Genomic DNA, 20,858 nt, shown 5'->3' with positions numbered 1-20,858 from the left:
CTTACACAGCTAGACTAGTAGCTCTAGCTTTGCTGGAACACACGTACGAACACTGGTCGTCTTCACCATGGAGTGCACCTCAAGAAGCCGCCGGCTCTCGTGCTGCCTCCTCCTGGCGGTGTGCGCCGTCGTCCTACTAGTGCCGGCGGCGGCCGCGCCTCGCCGGCTGCTGCAGACGTGCCCGGGGCAGGACTTCGACGTGCCGCACGCGCACCTCCGCGCCCGGAACAACGTGAAGCCGCTCAAGTACACGGAGGAGATCTCCGCCCGGGCCCTGCAGTGGGCGCTGCAGTTCAAGGGCAACTGCGCGGCCGCCGCGCCCGCCGCCGGCATCAACGTCTTCCTCGGCGGTGCGGGCGCCACATGGCTGCCCAGCCACGCGGTCGCCGCGTGGGCCGAGGAGGAGGAGCACTACGACTACGGCTCCAACTCCTGCTCCACGGGCAAGGCGTGCGGCCGCTACACGCAGATGGTGTGGCGGGACAGCAAGGAGTTCGGCTGCGCCATCGTCCAGTGCGATTCTGGGGACACGCTCATGGCTTGCCACTACGAGCCGAGGGGCAACGTCATGGGACAGAAGCCGTTCTGATCGCCGGCCGCCGGTCGCCATCACCGGAACGCCGGGAGTTACCATACCGGCAGCGCGTCCATGGCGCCAGTATACCACCGTTTCAAATCATGATTAGTTTTTCGCTCGATCTGTCTTGCATTTCTTCTCATAATACTACGTACGCACAGTAGCTAATATTTAATTTGTTGGGGGGCTCCAGTTATTAGAGATTATATGTATGCCATGAGTGACGAGCATATAGGTTTGTCCTCGTTTGTTTTATTCATGGCACAATCAAATTTGTCTCCTCCTATGACAACTACTTTTAAATTTGTTATTTTTACTGCTAAATTTACTTGTGTTCAGATCATGCATGTTCTAATAATAAGCAGACCAAACTATGCCACACGCACAAGAACGTACACAAGAAGTTACAAAGGATTCCAAAAAAGGGAGATGTACACAAGAAGTTACACAGGATTTCAAAAAAAAGGGAGATGCGTGCGGACATCCGGACGCCCGCGCCGGCTTGTGTCACGCACCTCTGTTTCCTGTGCCTCCTACGTTTCTCGTGCCCACATCATGTGGGCGCGTCGCCTTGCCTGCGCCCTTCGCTCGCACATGGGAACCGTCCCGCTTCCCGCGCGTACGTGGAGACCGCCTGCACCCCCGCTCCGTATCGAGCATGCGGGGATACTACCTGTGCCTGCGCCGGCCGCTTCCCACGCCCGCTTCACACGGGAACCGCATGCACGGCACCCTAGCAGTTGCACCAGGCGACAACGACAGGTGGGTCCCATTGCAACATATGCAACGCCCGATCTACTTTTGTAAAATCCAGATGAAATACTTGCAATATACGTCTGAAACACTTATAAAACGCCTGAAAACACTTGAAAGCCGTTGCAAGCATATGCAACATCTGGATAAAACACTTGCAACATATACTTGCAACGGCTTGAATGCTCTGAAGATCTTACAACGGCTTGCAACATATGTTCCAAATGTTTTATCTATTTCTCAGACGCATGTTGTAGGAGTGTGTTCCTTGCTTGAATGCTCTGAAGATCTTACAATGGGGGTGCAAGAATGGTCGAAGAGGTAGGAGAGTTAGAGCTAGAGCTAAGAGATTAACTGCCTGAAGGGAAGCTTCAGGAGTTCGGTGGTGTGAAGAATGAGAGAATAAGTTGGGATGGTGCCCTGGCTGCCCTTATATAGAGTTCGGGGCTAGGGCAGGTACAAAGAAGAAGGTTCTCCCGACCGAGGGGTCGTGAGCTAGAGAGAGGGGCCTAGCTAACTTGGCTTGCAAGCTACGTCGTCTTATGGTGCACGTCCAGGCATGGTTGTCATCATAGTCTTGTGCCCACATCGCGGTAAGGTGTGGCGTGGTGCTACTATGCCGGTCGTGGTGGCATTATAGGCACGGTGATGGTTCACCAGCCATCCTGCGCAACATGATCTCCGCCATGGCCTTTGTCATCGCCTACTGGCCTCCTAGGGGCGTCATACAAGAGTTGGTGACCGCCCCTAGGTCGTCGGTCGCCTGGTTGGCTTGTAGAGCTGGTGGCCATGATCCTAAGCTTCGAGGTCGCGGCTCCCGTTGGTTCAGATGGCCTCTAAGTCAAGGCCTCCATCGTAGATCCATCCCGTAGTGGGTAGAATCGTACATGCGTCTTGTTGGGCCATATCTGGACAGTGGACACCGTACCTGCCATCAACGCTGCGCGGTGTTGTCTTGTCTGAGCTACATGGTGCATGGATGGAGTTTGACCAGACCGAGGTGACTGTTGTCTCCTTGGTCCTTGCAGGGTCAGTGTGGCATGCCCGTTCTTGTTAGAGCAGGCGCGCTTGGCTGTGCTCGACCTCTCCCCGTTCCTCCTAGGGTCGTGATGGTGGAGAGGTCGTGTGTCTCTTGTGCGTCGTGCGGCTACGACAGAAGGGAGGGGTCATGGCTGACCCTAGCCTTGGCGTCTGGCCTGGTTCACTTGCTCAACTAGGCCTCAGTCGTTCGGGCCTTCGCTAGCTGATGTATCATGGGCCGCTTGACCTGTTAACTAACTAATCACCCTGGGGTTATAACCCTGACGGTAGCTCCTGAGCATTTTTGTGATCACGAAGCGACCGCAAAAGCGTTGTGATGCATGGCCGTCGAGTGCGGGTTTGTAGTCATGGCTTATTCGAGCTTCATCGCTCAACCCCTTGTGGGCTGGTGCGTTCAATGCGGTAGGTCGCCTTATGTTTCGCCCATTAGGACGTCCTGACGATGTGGTGCGTGACTGTTGAGCCCTACCATGTCAGTGTGTTGCGTATTAGGGTTCGTGACCTAGGCGGGGCTGAGTGCTCTCATCGACGCTGTACCGGCCCTACCTTTGGGAGGGTCTTAATTTTCTCGACCTAACGCGGGCATCTATCATCGGTTGTGACCTCCTATGGTTCACCACGCGACGCAGGGGGCCAGGGCTGCTCAGTCCACCTTTGGGCCTATAAATAGGGGCCTTTCTACCATTTGAAGCACCTTCAGCTGTGTCTAGATATTGTTTCTTAGCTTCCCTTTGAGAGGCCAAGTTTTGAAAAAGAAGGGAGACAGAGAGCTAGAGGGATCTGTGAGGTTCTGGGTATGCGATCCGCTGGGGATCATTTGCGGTGGCCGGAGGCTAGCGCTGCCTCTTCTAACAACTAGTGCTAGAAGTCAACTTGTGATCAGGGGACTAAAAGGTAGCATGGCTGCCAAGTCAGATCATACATGACATCGGTCTGCTACCCGTCACCATTTCTCGCCCCGAACCTTGGTGGTTCGTGTGCTTGAAATGTGCGACAGCCATAGGCATTTCTAGCCCCTCCCTAAGTTTTACAAGTAGTCCGGTGTTATGTTGGGACCCTATTAAAGGTCTGCCCGATGTCTGCTTGTGACTACTTGCGGAGCAGGGGGAAGGCAAAGTAGCGTGGCTTTGTCACGCTGTCCATGTCGAATAGATTAGGATGGTGATCCAACTGTGCTTCGCTTGCCGGTGATGGCCGGGCTCCCTTTGTTGCCAAAGGGATGGCAACAGCCCCCCTGCATGTGTACCCCAAGGTTGTGCTAGGAGGTGGGGCATTCGTTGCCCATGCTTTTTGTTCGGCCTTGGGTTGCCAATCGGCATCACCATCGAGGTGACGCCCGCCCTTGGTGTTTTAGTGGCGTGGCCGCTCGTGTATTTGTGAAGACTTGGGCTCCTCTTGTGTTGGCAATGAGCCCCCGAGCCATGGGTTTAGGGTCATGAGGTTTTCTGTGATCATGCGGTGGCTCGTAGGTCTTGGACCTTTTACTTTTTCCATGTGACCAAGTCGTGATCATGTTTTGGATCTCGCATTGCTCTACGAGGGAGACATTGTTGCACTATCCTAGCTATTTGGGTTCGTCGATTTCTCCTAGAGAGGTCATGGACCTATGATGGTTTTTGTATCTCGGAAGCTATCCTTGGGTCTTAGACCCGGGACACAGGGAGGAGTTGGTCGTGGCTTGGCCTTGACTGCTTGCGGGGTTGTGGGGACCTGACACCATTTTCCCTAGCAACCTTGCCAACCTCAAGAGGTCATTTTGCCTTGTGAGAGGCAGGTTTGGTTTTGCCCCATGCAAGGAGAGGCATGTCCACCATAACCACATGGTCAGAGCGGTGCGCCTCGTCGAGGTCGATGGGTAATTCGAGCGGGACTTGATATCCTCCCCAATTGATATGGAGTTCGGCTGTGCCTCATCGAGAGACGTCCTATAAATCATCGCCCAACAAATCCATTGGTTCTCGATCGCCTCCATAGCGGTCAAAGGGCAAGATGCCTCCCCCCAGAGGGGGTCAACCCGGGCGACTTCGAAGCGAATGACTCAAACACAGAGTGAGATGGTCGTGTGGCTCCGCACCACCGATTAGAGCCATAGGGGCCCATCTCCTCCCTACCCCTATCTCTTTTCGAGCCCAAGAGAGGTTTTCCTAAGTACGATGTGAGGTCACGGTGGGTCATTCTACACATGGACTCAGGGGGTGGTTAGCCTCCCCTATCATGTTGTTGTGAAATGGCGCCCACTCATGGCAGTCATGTGTCGTGGAACGCGATCGCATGAATTGAGATGAAATGGAGAAAGTAGGGATGTGCAAGGCTTATTTAGTCCATGCCACTGCACGGGCAACGATCACTCCGTCTCCCCTCCGATTGCTTCACTTGCTCTATGCAATTTCCAAGGCGGTTAGTAAATGAAAGTGAATACTTGTGCGCTCGAGGTACTCATCGTGGCTGGTTACTGTGGCTATAAATTGGGAGATTTGGTGCGATAGGAGGATTCATCCTGTTCTTCGGTGCTTGTCGTGCCACTTCCTCCTCCTTGCCTTCATGCGCTCGTGGCTTCCCTTCCCAACTGATACTATGGATCGCGGTGAGCGTCCACAGGAAGATGTACCAGAGGTTGGTGGTCCGTTGTCGCATCTTCGAGTCTTGCTGCATGAACAGGGGTGAGTGTTTAAACAATGCTTTGAGTTTGATACTGACTTGAGTTGACCATGAGCACTACTCAGGGCCATCTCCCATGCCACGTTGGGGACACACCGTTGGCGTTGCCTTGGTAGGGGCCCTATCGGCGGTGGGGTCGAGTTTGTCTTCACCATCTTTAGGCGGCCGCCGAGAGTTTTGCCAACTCATCAGCGAAACAGATGAAGCACATCGGTGATATTCTACGTCCGCCTATGAGGCGAGGTGGCTGGAGCTCGACCTTTATGCTACCAAGGTTGTTCTTGCTACCTCGAAGGGTGAGACTGTCGCCACATAGGCGGCGACCGCTGAGGCTTAGGCTCGCATCATGGGTAGGGGTCCCTTTTGCCTTGTCGTCTTGGTGGATGTTCATAGCTTCTGATCTTCATGTTGTCTTGTTGCCAGCACTGGAGGAGCAATTGGTGGCCTCCCACCACAAGGCGGAGTTAGCTTTCCTCTGAGAGTTCATCATGGTGGAGGACCACGAGTGGGCGATGGTAGCGGTAGGGAGCCGGTGTTGCTCTCACCGCCATGCAGCTACGGGTTAGGATGGACCTCCACCGGGTGGCACCTGGGTTCCTTGGGCATGTCTGGCAGGAGGAGCAAGATGAGCTAGTCAATGACTTTACCACCGCCATAGAAGCCATCATGGCCGCCGTGGATGTGGAGGATATCCTCTGTGACGTTGGCTTAGAGCCCTGAGATGTACCCGGGGTCTTCAGAAAATTTTCAAGTAAAGACGTTCTTTTCAGGTTGTGTCCCTTGATTTTGTTTCATTTATGCATCATCGTTGTGCCGTGACCACCGTCGATCTAATTGCTCAAATGCTGTAGCCGCGTAGCCCCGCCCAGGGATCAACCCGTGAGGCTTGACTCAGTGCGACCCCGTTTTCACGATCGAAGTGTCTGTATGATAGGTTTGACGGCATCGTGCATTTCTTCATTTTTCTTTGAGTTGCACGAACACTTTCCTTTCCTTGCTTTCGCACGGGCATGAAGCCCTGCCTAGATCGGGTTATGCGAATTCAACTTCATGTGGTCCTTTGTTGCGCATGAGCTCATGGCGCATTTCGGTGCGGTCTTCTTATTGGTGGGATGCAGTCGTTCGTCCCTTGGCTACTTGGGTGTTGAGGTGCCTGTATTATGGTGGCACCAATCTCGACGTTGCCATCCGAGGTCACGTGTTGGGGAGGTTAGACGGCGACATCCTTGCAATGAGTGATGCCGTCGCTCATGGAGCGGAAGTCCTTGTAGGTGAAGTGTCAGTCGCCTGCATACACCACCAGTTTTGAGCTTCTAGTGTGTGATGATCCTTGTGTAAGGATCTCTGTGTTACATGGGTGTTCTTGTTATGGTGAACATGTTTTGGGTTTTGTGTAGATGATGCGTGATTGGCGCATTCGTTTGTCATTATGCTGCCTTTTCGCTTCAAATTGGAATGTGCTTCGTCCCCCCTAGCCTATGCTTGTGGGTGCGCATTTTAGCCAAGGGGCTGGCCCGTGGGGCTAAAAAGTATGCGATACAATGGAGCGACGAAGCATCAAAAATAAGTCATAGATCTAGCTCGATGTGAGAAGAAAGCGAACGAGCATCGAGAGACTTCTTTCCCTTCGTTCCTTCCACCCTGATCGAGCGAGTTCCCTATTTCCCTTTTAGACTCGTGCGCGGGTGCCTGGCTTTGCCTAGGAGCTGGTCCATGAGGCTTGGTCGGAGCGACCTTTAGTGTGAGCGAGAAATTGAGACTCAAGTCACCGGTTCATCACGATGAAAGGCACGATTAGGAAAAAGTTCGAAGTGGATCGGTCGCTAGGACGATGACAAACAGTGCTACGCCGCGGGTCATGTGTGTGCCTATATGTATAACCCCATGAGTGAGTCGCGTCCGGCTGCGAGCGCGAGTCGGATTAAGTCACTCAGGATTTAAACAATACTAGGATGAGGTGTTTGGGCTTCACACTCTCTTGTTTGCTCTATGGGTTGCCTCTAAGTTCTTGGAATTACAGGTAAGCCTACATGTGTATGTGGACGTGCTTGGTTAGAGAGGCTAAGGTCAAAGTGGATGTGACTGACTGCCGTACAAGAAGCTATCGCAAACCTGGCTGTTGTCACTCGGGGTGCGGTGAGCCCCTGAGTGCCTGCTCGTGGCCGAGTTGTTGCGGTCCCTAGGCCGCGAGCTGGTGATGACGCTTCTTTATTGTTTGGAGTGGTCGTAGCTGACGTGGGTCGACCTCTTGGGATGCTTTGGGTTGACCTTTGCTGGCACGATGTCCTCGGTGGGCTCGTGAGCCCCTCGGGATGATTTCTTCATGTCTGGCCTATTGTAGCTTCTGGCCAGGAAGGTTCGCGCATTCTGGCGCTTGAGCCTTCATGGCACGATGACATCTCGGTCTTTGCGTCTCCACTTGTGGGTGCAGTTACTGCTCTTGACAAAAAGCTGGCGTGACCTGTCGCTGCGGAAGCAGGTTCTGAGGGCAACACGGTTCGGTCCGCTTGGCGCGGCGCGTAGTGCACTCAGGGAGCCTACTTCCTTGGATGCACGTGTTTCCAAGTGAGAGCTGACAGATCGCTAAGATGTGACAGACAATTTGTCCATCACGCGAGACTGGGCCCTGGTTCTGGGTTGTGCCTTGTGAGGCGTGGCACCGGGTTGCCACCTAATACCAACGGCAACGCCGCATGGCGGTGGGTGATTTCATTGCTCGTGTATGCCCTAACACGTTGCGTTCTGCTGGTGGCAGAGACGTCAATCGGGGCGTGCTTCCATCGCCATACCTAGGCTTCCCACACGGTTGGCCTAGATAGGGTAGAAGCTGTTGATGGGTGTTGACCCATTGGTGTGGATAGTTTCATGGTTTCCTAAAAAGATGTGACCGGTCGAGGCCATTCTATCGGTGTTTTCGGACCACCGACGAGTAAATTTGTATTTGCGCGTCTGACTCAGATGGTGTGCTCGGAGGACATAAGGGTTTATACTAGTTCGAGCGAAACGTCCCTATGTCCAGTTCGTTGTTGCTCGTGTTACCGGCACTTGGTTTGCAGTAGGGGTTACAAATAGGCGAGAGAGTGAGAGGATCCTAAGTCTATAGTGGAAGGAGTGAATGAGTGCTAAGAGCTCGCTTGCCACTCAGTCGTGTGCTTGTGTCATGCTCTTGTGTCAAGATCTCCCTTTCATGGGGCGCCCTGCTTCCCCTTTTATATGTGAAGGGAAAATATAGGTTACAGAGGTGGAAAAGGAGAAGAACGAGAGAGAAGAAGGCTTCTAGGGTTGTCGGGTCCTTCTTCTCCTTCATGCGGGTCTCACCGATCCTATAGATGTCAACAGGGATGGCTCCATGTCGTGGCCCTATTCATCCCTGACGCCATGCGCAGGCATCATCTGCCGGTCATGGTGTTCCACTCCATCCCGGCGGACGTCGTGGTGAGCTGACGCGTCTGTCAGCGTCCGTATGAGGATTAGGCAGAACAGCACTAGCACGCTCGACACTGTTCTTAATGTGAATCCCTAGGTATGGCCCTCATGGCCACGGGTTACATCGTGGCGTGCCAACCTCTTCCCTGGCGTCAGAGTTTTGACCTATGCCCATACGCTTAGATCTGGAGTGGTTGACGGTGGTATAGGTCCCCGTCGAACAAGACAGAACCCACGTCCTCGAGGTCAGACAAGACAAAACCCACTACCTTGGGCGAGATGGAAACAACATCCTTGGGGTCGGGCGAGATGGAGTCCGCACCCAAGGGGTCAGGTGAGACGGAACCTGTGGACTCGAGGTCGGGCAAGACAGAGCCCGCGGCCTCGAGGTTGGGCGAGACAGAGCCTGCGACCTTAGCGAGACAGAACCCACGTCCTTGGGTCAGACAAAATAGAGCCCGCATCTATGGGGTCGGGCGAGACGAAGCTCGTGGCCTTGGGGTCAGGCGAGACCTTTTAATATGTCTTGAGTCATCCGGGGAAGTTAGCATGGGCGCTAACTTCCTTGCTTTGGGTATCCCTAATATCGATACCCGACACATTCCCTAGGTGAACTCGCCATGAGCCATGGGCCTTTGGCTTCCTGCATGGAAGATTTGGCCGTGGCTGGTGGCAAGAGAGGGTAGTGGAACCCTATGTAGGTAAACTCTAGGATGCTGCCACTGAGGGCAATTTTGAGAGTGTGTCCGTCGTAGACCGTGGGGTCTAGATCTCCGGGGTGGAGGTCCGGGCCTTGGCTGAAGGTAGACGCAGGCGCTGGCCCTTTGACGCCGATGAACTCGTAGCTTTCATGACGGATGTAGCTATCATGGGCCATCCCATGAGCGAGTCCATCGTTGGTGCAAGGAGCCATCGCTTCCTTCTCAACAAACGAGAGTGTGCGACCATCCCCTACCTGGTGCACCAATTGTCGATGTTTTGTATACCGGACTAGTAAATTTATACTAATTGTCACGCTGCTCTAGGAAAGACGATGGTAGCATCCAAAAGATACGAGGATTTATACTGGTTTAGGCCTGGAGCCCTACGTCCAGTCTCAGAGATGATCGAGTACATGTTACTCGCTTGAATGCTCTGAAGTTCTTACAATAGGGGTGCAAGAATGATGGAAGAAGTAGGAGGGCTAGAGCTAGAGCTAAGAGATGAACTGCCTGAAGGGAAGCTTCGGGAGTCTGGTGGTGTGAAGAATGAGAGAATGAGTTGGGATGGTGCCCTGGCTGCCCTTATATACAGTTCGGGGCTAGGGCAAGGTACAAAGAAGAAGGTTCTCCCTGACCGAAGGGTCGTGAGCCTGAGGGAGGGGCCTAACTAACTTGACTTGCAAGCTACTGCCGTCTTGTGGTGCATGTCCGGGCGTGGTTGTCGTCATGGTCTTGTGCCGACGTGCGTGGTAAGGTGTGACGTGGTGCTACTGTGCTGGCCAGTGGCAGAAATGTAGGCACGGTGATGGTTCGTCAGCCGTCCTACGTGCCATGGTCTCCGCCGTGGCCTTCGTCATGGCCTCCTGTCCTCCTGGCGGCATCGTATAAGAGTTGGTAACTGCCCCTAGGTCGTCGGTCGCCTGGTTGGCTTGTGGAGCTGGTGGCCACGATCCTGAGCTTCGGGGTCGCGGCTCCCGTTGGTTCAGATGGCCTCTAAGTCAAGGCCTCCGTCGTGGATCCCATCCCGTAGTGGGTAGAATCGTACACGCGTCTTGTCGGGTCGTATCTGGACATTGGACACCGTATCGGCCATCGCTGCTAGGCGGTGTTGTCTTGTCCGAGTTGCGTGATGTAGGGATGGCGTCTGACCGGACCGAGGTGACCGCTGTCTCCTCGGTCCTTGCGGGGTCAGTGCGGCGTGTCTGTTCTTGTCAGAGCAGGCACGCTTGGCTGCGCTCGACCTCTCCCCGTTCCTCCCAGGGTCATGACGGTGGAGAGGTCGTGTGTCTTTTGTGCGTCGTGCGGACTACAATAGAAGGGAGGGGGTCATGGCTGACCCTGGCCTCGGCGTCCAGCCTAGTTCACTTGCTCGACTGGGCCTCGGTCGTTTGGGCCTTCGCTAGCTGATATATCAGTGGACCGCTTGGCCTGTTAACTAACCGATGCCTTGAGATATCCCTGGGTTATAACACTCGACTAAAAAGAGACAGAGAAAAAGGGATGGGATCACAAATGATGTCAGCTAGGTCTTAAAAATATATTTGCAAAACTGGAAAGTTACACAGGAGCTCTGCATATATACCAAGTTCTGAAGTTTATTCAGAAATCTTCGTTCTATAAAGACCTAATAATGGGTGGACTGACCCAGAAGGCCCACCTGTATCTGTCAGCTTTGGCGGCATGGGATGGACCTCAAAACTAGGCCTAATTGCAGCCCACAAATTTGCATCACGCAGCCAGGGTAGTTCTTGCGACAACTCTGAGGACAAGGAAAATTACACGCTGCATAAAGTGACGGTAAAACCGCATTTTTATTCTGACCGTGGCACTGATCGCCTGTGACCAACTCTGACCTGAGCTAGTTAGCCGCCTAGTACGGCCTCTCGCCGACGACGTTGCCGGGCGGGTAGTAGTTGCAGGTGATGAACACCCCGCCGCCGTCGCACGCCACGCGGGCGCACCCGACAGCGGTGGTGCGTCGCCACACGATCTGTGTGTAGTGCCCGCACTCCCGTCCCGGCGCGCACGCGTTGTCGGCGTACGAGTAGTCGGCGCCCTCGGCGGCCCAGTCGGCGACGGCGTCCCGGGGCCGCCACGCGCCGCCGGGCCCGCCCCAGAAGACGTTCTCGCCGAGCGCGAACTGGCCGTCGGGGAAGGAGTGGCGCAGCGCGCAGTCCCCGCGGCGCTGCGCCGCCCACCAGCGCGCGTACGAGGCCAGGCGCGGGGACCACGCCAGCGGTGGCTCCAGTGACGCCAGCCGCACCAGGTTGTGGTAGTAGAGGAACTCCAGCGCATCCGCCCACGCTTCGCAGCCCGGGCACAGCGCCGCCGAGGCGCCGTACGCCGTCGCGTTGCGCGCGTACGGAGGCGGGTGGCTGTGCAGCAGGCGGCGCGGAGCGGCCGCGGGCGCCACGCAGAGGAGGGAGAAGCAGAGGAGCAGGGGCGCCAGTGGCTTCTTCATGGTGGTTCACTGGTTCTTGGTCGCTCGCTAGCTGCGTGGTGGCCGTGGGATTTAAGACAGCGCGCGTGGCCAATGGCGACGCCGGGATCAGTCGTTGGCTTGTCCATGCCACCCGTGAGTCGGCGAGTGGCAGTTTGTCGTCTTGGGTTCACAAAAGACGAGCAGGTTGCTACTGCAGCAGACGAACCCAGCTGAGCATCTAGGTGTAGCAGGCCGATGGACTCGTGACCTCGGATGGATGCTGGTTCCAGATGCTTCCGTGTGGTCACGAGCCTGCATCTAAAGGCCCGGCAGCCCGGCACCGCCCTTGCTCCACCTCCATGCACGCGGCTCCGGCGCTCATGTGGCGGCTGCAGCCAACTGCTGCCACGCACAGAGAGGCGGTCGTTGGCCTGAGGCCCACGCGTGTCCCCAACCCCAAACTGTTTCAGCCGCTCCTGGTGGTTTCCTGCGGCGACGCGGCGGCGTAGTAGGTACGTGGCACGTATCAAGGCGCACATGCCAACCTACCCAGGTAGCCACGACGAGCGTCGCGAGCGGATTGTTGCGAACCAAACGTAACTCAGGGTGCTTGAGACTTCTTCACGAATTTTACTTCCACATACTCTACCATCGAACACCCTCGTGAAAAACATGAAGTTTATAGAGCACCTTTTTTTTTTAAGCAGAGTTGTAAGGTGTTGAACCTGTTGACTAAAAGACATGAAGCAGAGCTGAAAAACATACAGTGAAGTAGTCTTAAACACCGCCTCTATCTCCGAATCCTCGTCTCCTCGCAACTTGACGAGAGTACTTGTATTTTTTAGAGATCTTTTTTAGTTACTATTCGTGTCGAGGTCGGAGCCATGTGTTAGAGTATTTGTATTTTTTTATAAAAAAAGCGTACTTGTATTTTTTTTTAAAATACTTTAAGATTTAAATCTTAAAATCTTATGGTTTAGTATTTTAGAGTTACTCATTTGGTAAGGTGAGTGTTGATGTATGTAAGGTGCGTCTGTGTTTTTTATGGTGATTTGCATAAAATCCTCTGGATTCTTCTCCAATTTCAGCTATATCTTTTCTATTTTTTGCACACGGTGTACTCGTTAACCGTGTTAGCGACATAACTTTCTTTTAGCAACACCACTCTCCTTTATTTAACTATAAGAGTTGTAAGAGTTACATACACCATTCGATTGACTCAAAAACCAAACATGCCGACCTATGTCAGCACGGATAGCACTACGAGTAATGTTATGAGCATCGATATTGGACTTCCTCTTCTCATGCACAAATTCAATGCTTCTGAAGGTTGCCTTCCTCGCACTGATCTCCTGAACGATTTGCCCATATACTCCAAGGCTGCCTTGGACGAACCAGTATCCTGAGGGTTTCTCACAAGGCCGACCCACGGTCTGCTTGAAGACACGGAATAAGGTGGCGTGATCTTCAAGCTATTAAGGACTGATCTAGTCAGACTTTAGGAAAATTAGTCTCCTAGAATTCCTTAATTGTATCCGACTAGCACTAGAAGAATACGCCATGCCCTTTGGACTATATAAAGAGAGGCAGGCGCGCACTGATTGTATCCAATCAATCATACACAACCCCAACGCAAAGGCACCATGTCTAACTAGACTAGGGTATTACACTATTCTAGCGGTCTGAACCAGTATAAATTAGTTGTCTTCGCATTTACCGCTGAGTTATGCATACGCCGAAGCTCCCCAAACTCTGTCCCAATGACCCCGTGACTTGATGTTGGTTGGTTGTTAAACACCAACAGCCTTATAGAATATTCTTCATGACATTTAGGCAATCTCTCGCCGCTCAGAAGCTCTTCGCTTGTAAGTCCGAGGCGAGGGTGATACCTTCTCGGCAGGCAATGGATTCCATCACCTCTAGATCAGTTATTCCTCGTAGAACTAGAGCTGAAGCTTCCATGAACCGACCAGCCTCATCCCTGGCTCGCCGCTGCCAAAGCCTTCAACCCAAGCCGGGGTTTGCAGGGATACGCGAGCAGCAGGATTTTGCTTTGGCTTTTCCTCTTCCAACTCTGACATAAACCTGCCCACAAAGCAATGCGTGGATAAAAGGGCTGCCATAGACGTTTTCATGAATTGCCTTCCGTCGCACGTAACATAGGGCGCGTTTAGAAGCAAAATTTTTTAGGTTTTGGCTATTGTAGCACTTTCGTTTGTATTTGGTAATTAGTGTCTAATTATAGACTAATTAGGTTTAAAAGTTTCATCTCGTGATTTCTCACCCAGCTGTGCAATTAATTTTTTTTCGTCTACATTTAGTACTCCATGTATGTGCCGTAAAATTCGATGTGATGAGTACTACGTAAAAAATTTTAGGAACTAAATAGGCCCAATCCACAGGGTCACCACCACGGCACCACCCTTGCAATGTACTCCTTTGGTAGCACATCAAACATTGTAGCTAGTCAAGTCATAGCATCGGTCTCCAATTCTCCATTATCTCCAAGGAAAGCGTCTAATCAGGCCAAGTGTTGGGCCCCATAGATAAAAAAAAAACCTGTAGGCCCACGCTCTTCTTACTGGGCCGTGTGATTGGGAGTGGGGGCTGTTTAAGTGAAAGCCCAAGATTGTCTGAGATATCCTTTTTTTTTATATGTACGGAGACTTTTTTTTTTGGCAACAACAACACATAAGCGTGTTTGGCTGGTAGACTGCACAGTGGACTTCGGATGGTTTCGGATGATTCAATAGTGTTCTGTGAGAGAGAATAAGCTGAAATAAGCTGAAACAAGCCATAACATGACCAGCCGAACACCATTATATAATAAAAGCAGTCAGTTTACAAAGAGGTCCTCCATGGAAGACCAAATTACAACAAAGTCCTGCAACTGGATAAGAAGGCAGCAACGTCGGTGGCGTTGAGGAGGATGGATCCGCCGGCGAGGGGCCGCAGGGGCGTCGAAGACGCTTGCACCTGGATGGACTGACCGCGCATAGCGTCGGTTAAGGGTGGGTTTGTAGAGCCGTCAAAGGAGATTCACGCTGGCAACCGAAGGATGTTGTTGAAGCCGTCGCCGCAGATAGAAAAGGCTCAGCCAGGATTCCAGGTGGAGGCGGAGCTGTCAAACCAACGTTAAAGAAGGAGCTGCCTGGCTGAAGGAGGGAGCGGTAGGACTGATGGCTGCAAGAAAGAGGTGGAGGCGTGCAGGGAAGGCTGCGGACACCCATCTCGGAGACCTCTACAGCCCTACAGCTACTAGCTACTAAGAATCGGGCCGCTGCGGCGAGCTAGCCGGAGACCGGAGGGAGGGGGCCGACGGGATCTGGATCTGGGTCGCGAGCGCTCCCATGCTCATACGTATTGAAATTCACTGAGCCATGGCCTCATCGTACGGAGACATTGGGCACTGGCTTTGGTTGTTGCACTGGCCGCACCAGGCCAGGGACAGACTAGGTGACACTGTGGCACAATCACTCAAACACAGACGCGTTGTGTTGTGCCCCCGGTAACACGTACGAGTACGTGCGTGCGAATTACCCTGCCTCGCGCATCTCCTCTGCCATCGGAATTCCGGATGTACGTGAGTACGTATGCAACACTGCCACCACCTGTATTTTTTTTTATAGCCAGACGACGATCCGATCGCGCCAAGAGCTACAAAACACACTGCACAGGCGCCCAGTTCTCGGGGAGCCATAGCCATGCACTGCCGGATGAAAACAGGTCGCAGAGCTCGTCGCGTTATGCAAGCGGGCATGCGGCCAAATTCCCTATCTATCTCTGCAGATCTGCGGTGCATCTGCGTGGACGACGTATGTCATTGTTATGTCATGTGTGAGAAGCAAAGCTACACGAGGTAGGCAGTGCCATCTCGCATCTTGGCAACGGGCCAACGGCAAGTGTGCTCTCATCATCCATCAGGGCCTCAGGGGAAAACCGGGCAAGGCACGTGGCACATGGGATTGGAGGATCATATTCATGGCTCATGGGGAGAAGAACATGAGGGCGGGCGAGGCGCGGGAATTGGCCATGTTTTATATGGAGAGCCATGGAGGAGCGCCATTCGCGCTGGAATGGGCGGCGGGCGGGGTACTTTACGATTTCCGCTGGGCCCGTATGTCGTGTAGCCCTACGTACCTAAGGTAGCAGTATCGTAAAATGCGGTCTGACCAGCTGACCTGATCATGCTGAATTGCTGATGCTCACGCAGGCCAGGCATATACGGACATGCCTTATAAGCCCATGTCAGCATTCGAGTACAAAATACTACTCCATCTGAAAAGTGCGCGAGCTTGTTCGATACTACACCAATAAGATTATATACTACTCCTACTCCATTATCTTTATCTATTACGGAGAACCTGTGCGGATGTGTCTTATTCTTGCCTGGTATTTTGACAAACACATTACAGACGGGCATGCATTCAGATTCAGTGGACTCATATAACCATCAGTTGTAATAGTCGGCCTATTCGTTGGTTGGTTTCTGAAGTTGATAAGTCCTGACTAATGCTGAATTTATTGTGAAAGAAAAATACTGTTAACTAACTGATAAGTCCTGACTGAAACCAACAAGCAAACAAGCTGAGTAACTTATAAAAGCTCACAGCATTTCCTAGCCATGCCATGGGTTCCCACAGGGCACCAGCATATCTACCACTGACTGAAGTAGTACTACTCAGTAATTCGTACACTGTTTACTGTTGCTGCATGTACTCCTAGCTTCTACGAGTACATAGGAATAGGAATAGAAAAACAGTGAAGAGGCACACACAAACACATCAAAGCGCTGTCAACGGTTTTCTTTCTTTCTTTGCCGGTAAGGCAGCGCTCTGGGCCACAGTTATTAGGACCGGATCAGACATCGAACCGACGAGGCTATCGGTTCACTGGTCCAACCGTTTCGAACTGGTTGAACTGTCGGTTCAATTGTTTTGAATCGGACAAATTGAACCGAGCACAAAAACTTTGAACCAGTGTGTATATAGATGAAACTTAAGTTATTGTGAGTTGTGCAATTAAATTTATGTTGTTTATCATCTGTCAATTGTTAATTATAGCATATAATTGACAGATGATAAACAACACGAATTTAACTGTACAACTCACAATAAAACTTAAGTTATTGTGAGTTGTGCAATTGAATTTGTATAGTTTCATCTTCATAGATAGTTCATACTTCATACATCGTAGAAATATCACATCACAGCACACTGTCATTGTCACGGCTCACACTCAGTGCTCACAGCATACAGCAACAGCAACACAAGTTTGCAGGTTCTTTAGTACAAAATATCAAGTGTATGATAACATACTGACATGCTAAAAGTTCCAAACAAGTTTATGCTAAAAAGATACAAAGTCACAGACACAACACATGGTAGATGGTACTCAATAAAAATTCAAGGGATCCCATTCATCTTCAGGTGCAACATCACAACTTGGTCCACCAACATCAAATGAAATACCATCGTAATTAAATAGATCTTCCTCCCTTTTATGGTTCTGATTGTCCATAATCTCATCACTTTCTTCCATGGCATCAACCTCAACAACATCCAAGTCTAGCGCCAATTCTGATTTTTTTATCAATATAGATATGATGTTAAATAAGCAAAAAAAATTGTATGTATGTTGAACTGATTTCACAATTGACAAGAGACATTACCATCACTGCATTGTATACTCGGTGCGGACAGCTCACTGCAAAAGACATTCAGCTCTTCAGAGTTAAGGCGAGGTGGATTGTCTTCTAAGATCCAAGCTTCATTTTCCTTTCCAATTTCTTCCAAACTTATTGATCATAATTTCTAGTACGGAATTTGGACCTAATGTTCAAATAGTTCAAACAAGAAGACAATATATTATTTATCAAATAGTTCAAACAAGAAAACATGCTAGCAGCTAGCTGTGCAAGTGAATGAATGTTACAGAACAGACTAGCAGCTAACTGTGAATGAATTTAAGGAATTGGAGAAGGCCAGAAGGGGTACCTTTGATGCAGTCTCAGGTTACAATGAACATACACAATATCATTTAGATCGTGTTTGGCATGGCTCCCAGGGGCTCTCATTAGCCTTTGATGCTCTAATCTATTTATTTTTTTGGAGTACACATGCTCAAAGTAGCTCCAGCTCCTCTCACATCCAGAAGCACTACAAGTTTGGCTCAACACACGTAGGGCAAGCTTCTGTAAATTTGGTGCGCTGCAGCCATAAGTTTGCCACCACTCATCTATGTGACAAAACAGAAGTTAGTGATGCTGAAATGAACTGGAAAAGTAAAAAACAACAATCTAGAAGTAGTGAAGTTACCAGCAAGCATGCCCTAGCAATCATTTATAGCAGTTGAACGCCCAAAATCACCTTCTCCATTCCTAAAAATCTTCATTTCTTTCGTCAAAGCACTTCTAAGGGCAATATCTTTGCCAGCATATCTCTCTATGACATCAAGAACTCTAGAAGTAGTGAAGTTGTACTTCTCTCTTAGTTCAATATTGTACTAGGTTATTAGGATTGAACCAAAAGCCAGAAGCATGGAGATTCTTATCAAAGTGCTTATCCCACCGTGCATCTATGTATTCCAAGAAAGGCTTTGCTAACTCTTTCTTTCGCTGAAATCTCTTCACAATTTCGTCTCTTGCAGCATGGAATGCTGCAAATAGATAGCCCATTGCAGGTCTCTCATCGCTGTCCACTATTCTCAGCACCCGAACTAGTGGTTCTGATAATTGCCAAACAATAGCACAATTTTTCTAGAACTTTTGATCTAGCACAGCTTTGGTGAACTTTTTGGCTTGTGGTTCCTTATAATATGCACAGGTTGTCCACTCATTGGAGATAACCATTGCATGCAGATCAGCCTTGTGCTTATATATGCTTTGCAAAGCAATAAAATTAGTAGCAAAATGAGTTTGGGCTGGGCGGAGAATCTCATGACCTTTAGTGAACTTCCTCATTAGATACAATGGGAAGCAATGGTTATAGATATATTTTATAATTCCTGATGCATGAGCTACAGTAGTCTTCACTATATCCTCCTTACCAAAGTCAGACAATATCAAATTCACACAATGGGCAGCACAAGGGGACCAATAAATAGGATGGGAACTCATCTTCTAACCTTCTACCAGCAGCAACCATGTTTGAGGCATTATCAGTGACAAAATGAACCACATGTTCAAGCCCAACAAAATTTACTACATCTTTGAATAATCTAAACAAGAAATCTGTAGTTTTGGAGCTATCAGTGACATCAACCTGACTTGAGAAAAATAGTACCTTTGGGACAGTAGACCAAGAAGTTAATGAGGGTCCTTCTCTTTCTGTCAGTCCACCCATCAGCCATAATAGTGCAACCAGTTTTCCTCCAAGTTCTACGGAAACCATCAACAAAATTCCTAGTTTCTGCAACACATTTTGCAAGCAATGGACCACGCAACTGATTAAAGTTTGGCCCCTTGTATCCAGAACCATATGCACACATAGCATCAATCATCGGCTGGTAAAAAATGGAATTACTTGCATTAAATGGAATAGATGCATCAAGAAAACATCTTGTCATGCACAAATTTGTCTTCTCCTTGACTGCTTCTCCTTGAAGAACACTCTTAATTGTTGGTTGATCCCCTAGGCCAGTTCTAGGCTTGAAGTACTTGCCAACGCTAGGAGTAGCGGCGGGTCTTTTTTTCCCTTTGTTTGCTGTAGGTGCAGCAGCAGCACGCTAGGAAGGGGCTGCAGGTGCATTAGCAGCAGAGACTTCAACAACATCATCTTGTTCTCCGGGTTCTAGCCCATATGCATTCCCTTCCTCATAGTCCTGGTGTGCCTTCTTTTTCTTCTCATTCCAATCTTCAATGTTTTGAAACATTGCATGATCAACCTCAGGATCAACCTTTTTACATGCTGCCACATTACCTGGGTATTTGGCTAAATGCTCCTTGAAACAATGGATCCCTCCTCCTGCAAATACATCATTACAGAACATGCATTTGATCTTCTTTTTTCCTCCTTCAGTGAACTATGTACAATATCCCCATGCTGGATCAGATTTCTTTCTTGTCTTTACTTCTACGGCTGCCTCTTGAGTAGGAGGTGTGGAATTCCGGTTACTGTCAGTGTCAACCGAAGTTGGAGTCTCTGAAGAATCCACTGTGTGTAAAAGGAAAATACATATCAGTGCATGTATAACCTGAATGTTTCTATCACATTAATCAATAATCAGAGCCATGTTTTAGGGAGCTGAATATAGTCTTAACAATTTAACCAGTTTAACAAATCCTACTGGAGCCATATAGCCATATATAGTCACAATAATCTTACTGAATATATCAGTGCATTGACAGATAGCAATTCTCCTAATATTGACACTTTGATAGATAGCAGCCAAAGAACTCGATTTTGGACTCAATTTGACAGATACTCAGATCCACAGTTGCCTAACACTTCCATCACCCAATTTGACAGTTACTCAGATGCACAATTGCCTAATATCTTAACTAGAAACTAGAAAGCACTCGATTCGGTCAGTACTCAGGCATAATATGCATATAGAACACAAGCTCACCATTTGCCATGTCATGAACCGTGGAGGGAGCTTGAAGATGAAGCACAATAGCAGCCTTCACCTGCATCCGTCGGGATCTGATTTCTGCCTTTCTGGACTCTGGAATTGGACTATCAGAGAGGCTTGGGGCAGAGAAGCAGGTAGCACCGCAACAGTCGCCCCGCGCGCTGCTGGCCTGAGTTCGCAGATCAGCTGCGCCCCGCCGCCTGCACGTTGCCCGCCGACCACCGGCCGCCACAGCCACCTGCACGTGACGCCGGCCGAGCAGAGCCGCCGCTGCCAGTGCTCGCCTACCCGGAGCAGAGCCGCCGTCGCCGCACACGCAAGCAAGAAGAGCCGCGAAAAGGAAAAAAATTTCCCTCGCTTCAGCCGTTCAGCGTTCAGCCAGCAAACAAAACAACCCTAAAGGATCCAATTTGACCAAATTCCAATAGTGCCCCTAAGTAGATAAGGTCGTCCTCAGTTCAACGAGGGGTAAATTTGGAAAAAAAACTTACCAGTTCGCATGGAACCGGCCGGTTCACCGGTTCGACAAAAAACCGGCCGGTTCAACCGGTTTATAGCGGTTCAATTGCACATACGGTCTATTAGCCGAACCGGACCAGTCTAGGCTCTAGTTCGGTCTTTTACCGGTCCGACCGCCGGTCCGATCCGGTCCTAATACATGGCTATGGGTTCGAGAAGTCGAGATTCGAGACCCAATTGCTTGCAA

At 50.6% G+C, this 20,858-nt stretch overlaps 2 protein-coding genes and 1 pseudogene across 2 annotated transcripts; 1 reads left to right on the top strand and 2 right to left on the bottom strand.

The window, feature by feature from the left end:
• LOC136478234 (pathogenesis-related protein PRB1-3-like) lies at positions 1-589 on the top strand. Its single transcript, XM_066476590.1, has one exon. It carries the CDS (start codon positions 68-70, stop codon positions 587-589), a length of 522 nt encoding a protein of 173 aa, XP_066332687.1. The 5' UTR covers positions 1-67.
• Positions 590-10,795: 10,206 nt separating this feature from the next.
• LOC136478231 (pathogenesis-related protein PRB1-3-like) lies at positions 10,796-11,662 on the bottom strand. The gene is made up of 2 exons (XM_066476587.1): positions 11,010-11,662; positions 10,796-10,915 (listed from the first exon to the last, which is right to left on the bottom strand). The coding sequence occupies exon 1, from the start codon at positions 11,615-11,617 to the stop codon at positions 11,027-11,029; it is 591 nt and encodes a 196-aa protein (XP_066332684.1). The 5' UTR covers positions 11,618-11,662; the 3' UTR covers positions 10,796-10,915; positions 11,010-11,026.
• Positions 11,663-17,375: 5,713 nt separating this feature from the next.
• On the bottom strand, positions 17,376-19,078 carry LOC136470679 (uncharacterized; annotated as a pseudogene).
• Positions 19,079-20,858: the final 1,780 nt, after the last annotated feature.

This window comes from Miscanthus floridulus, chromosome 8 (assembly GCF_019320115.1).
Source record: "Miscanthus floridulus cultivar M001 chromosome 8, ASM1932011v1, whole genome shotgun sequence".
Lineage (NCBI taxonomy): Eukaryota > Viridiplantae > Streptophyta > Magnoliopsida > Poales > Poaceae > Miscanthus > Miscanthus floridulus.
The sequence above is the reverse complement of the archived record's forward strand: the minus strand, read 5'-3'. Positions and strand labels throughout refer to the sequence as shown.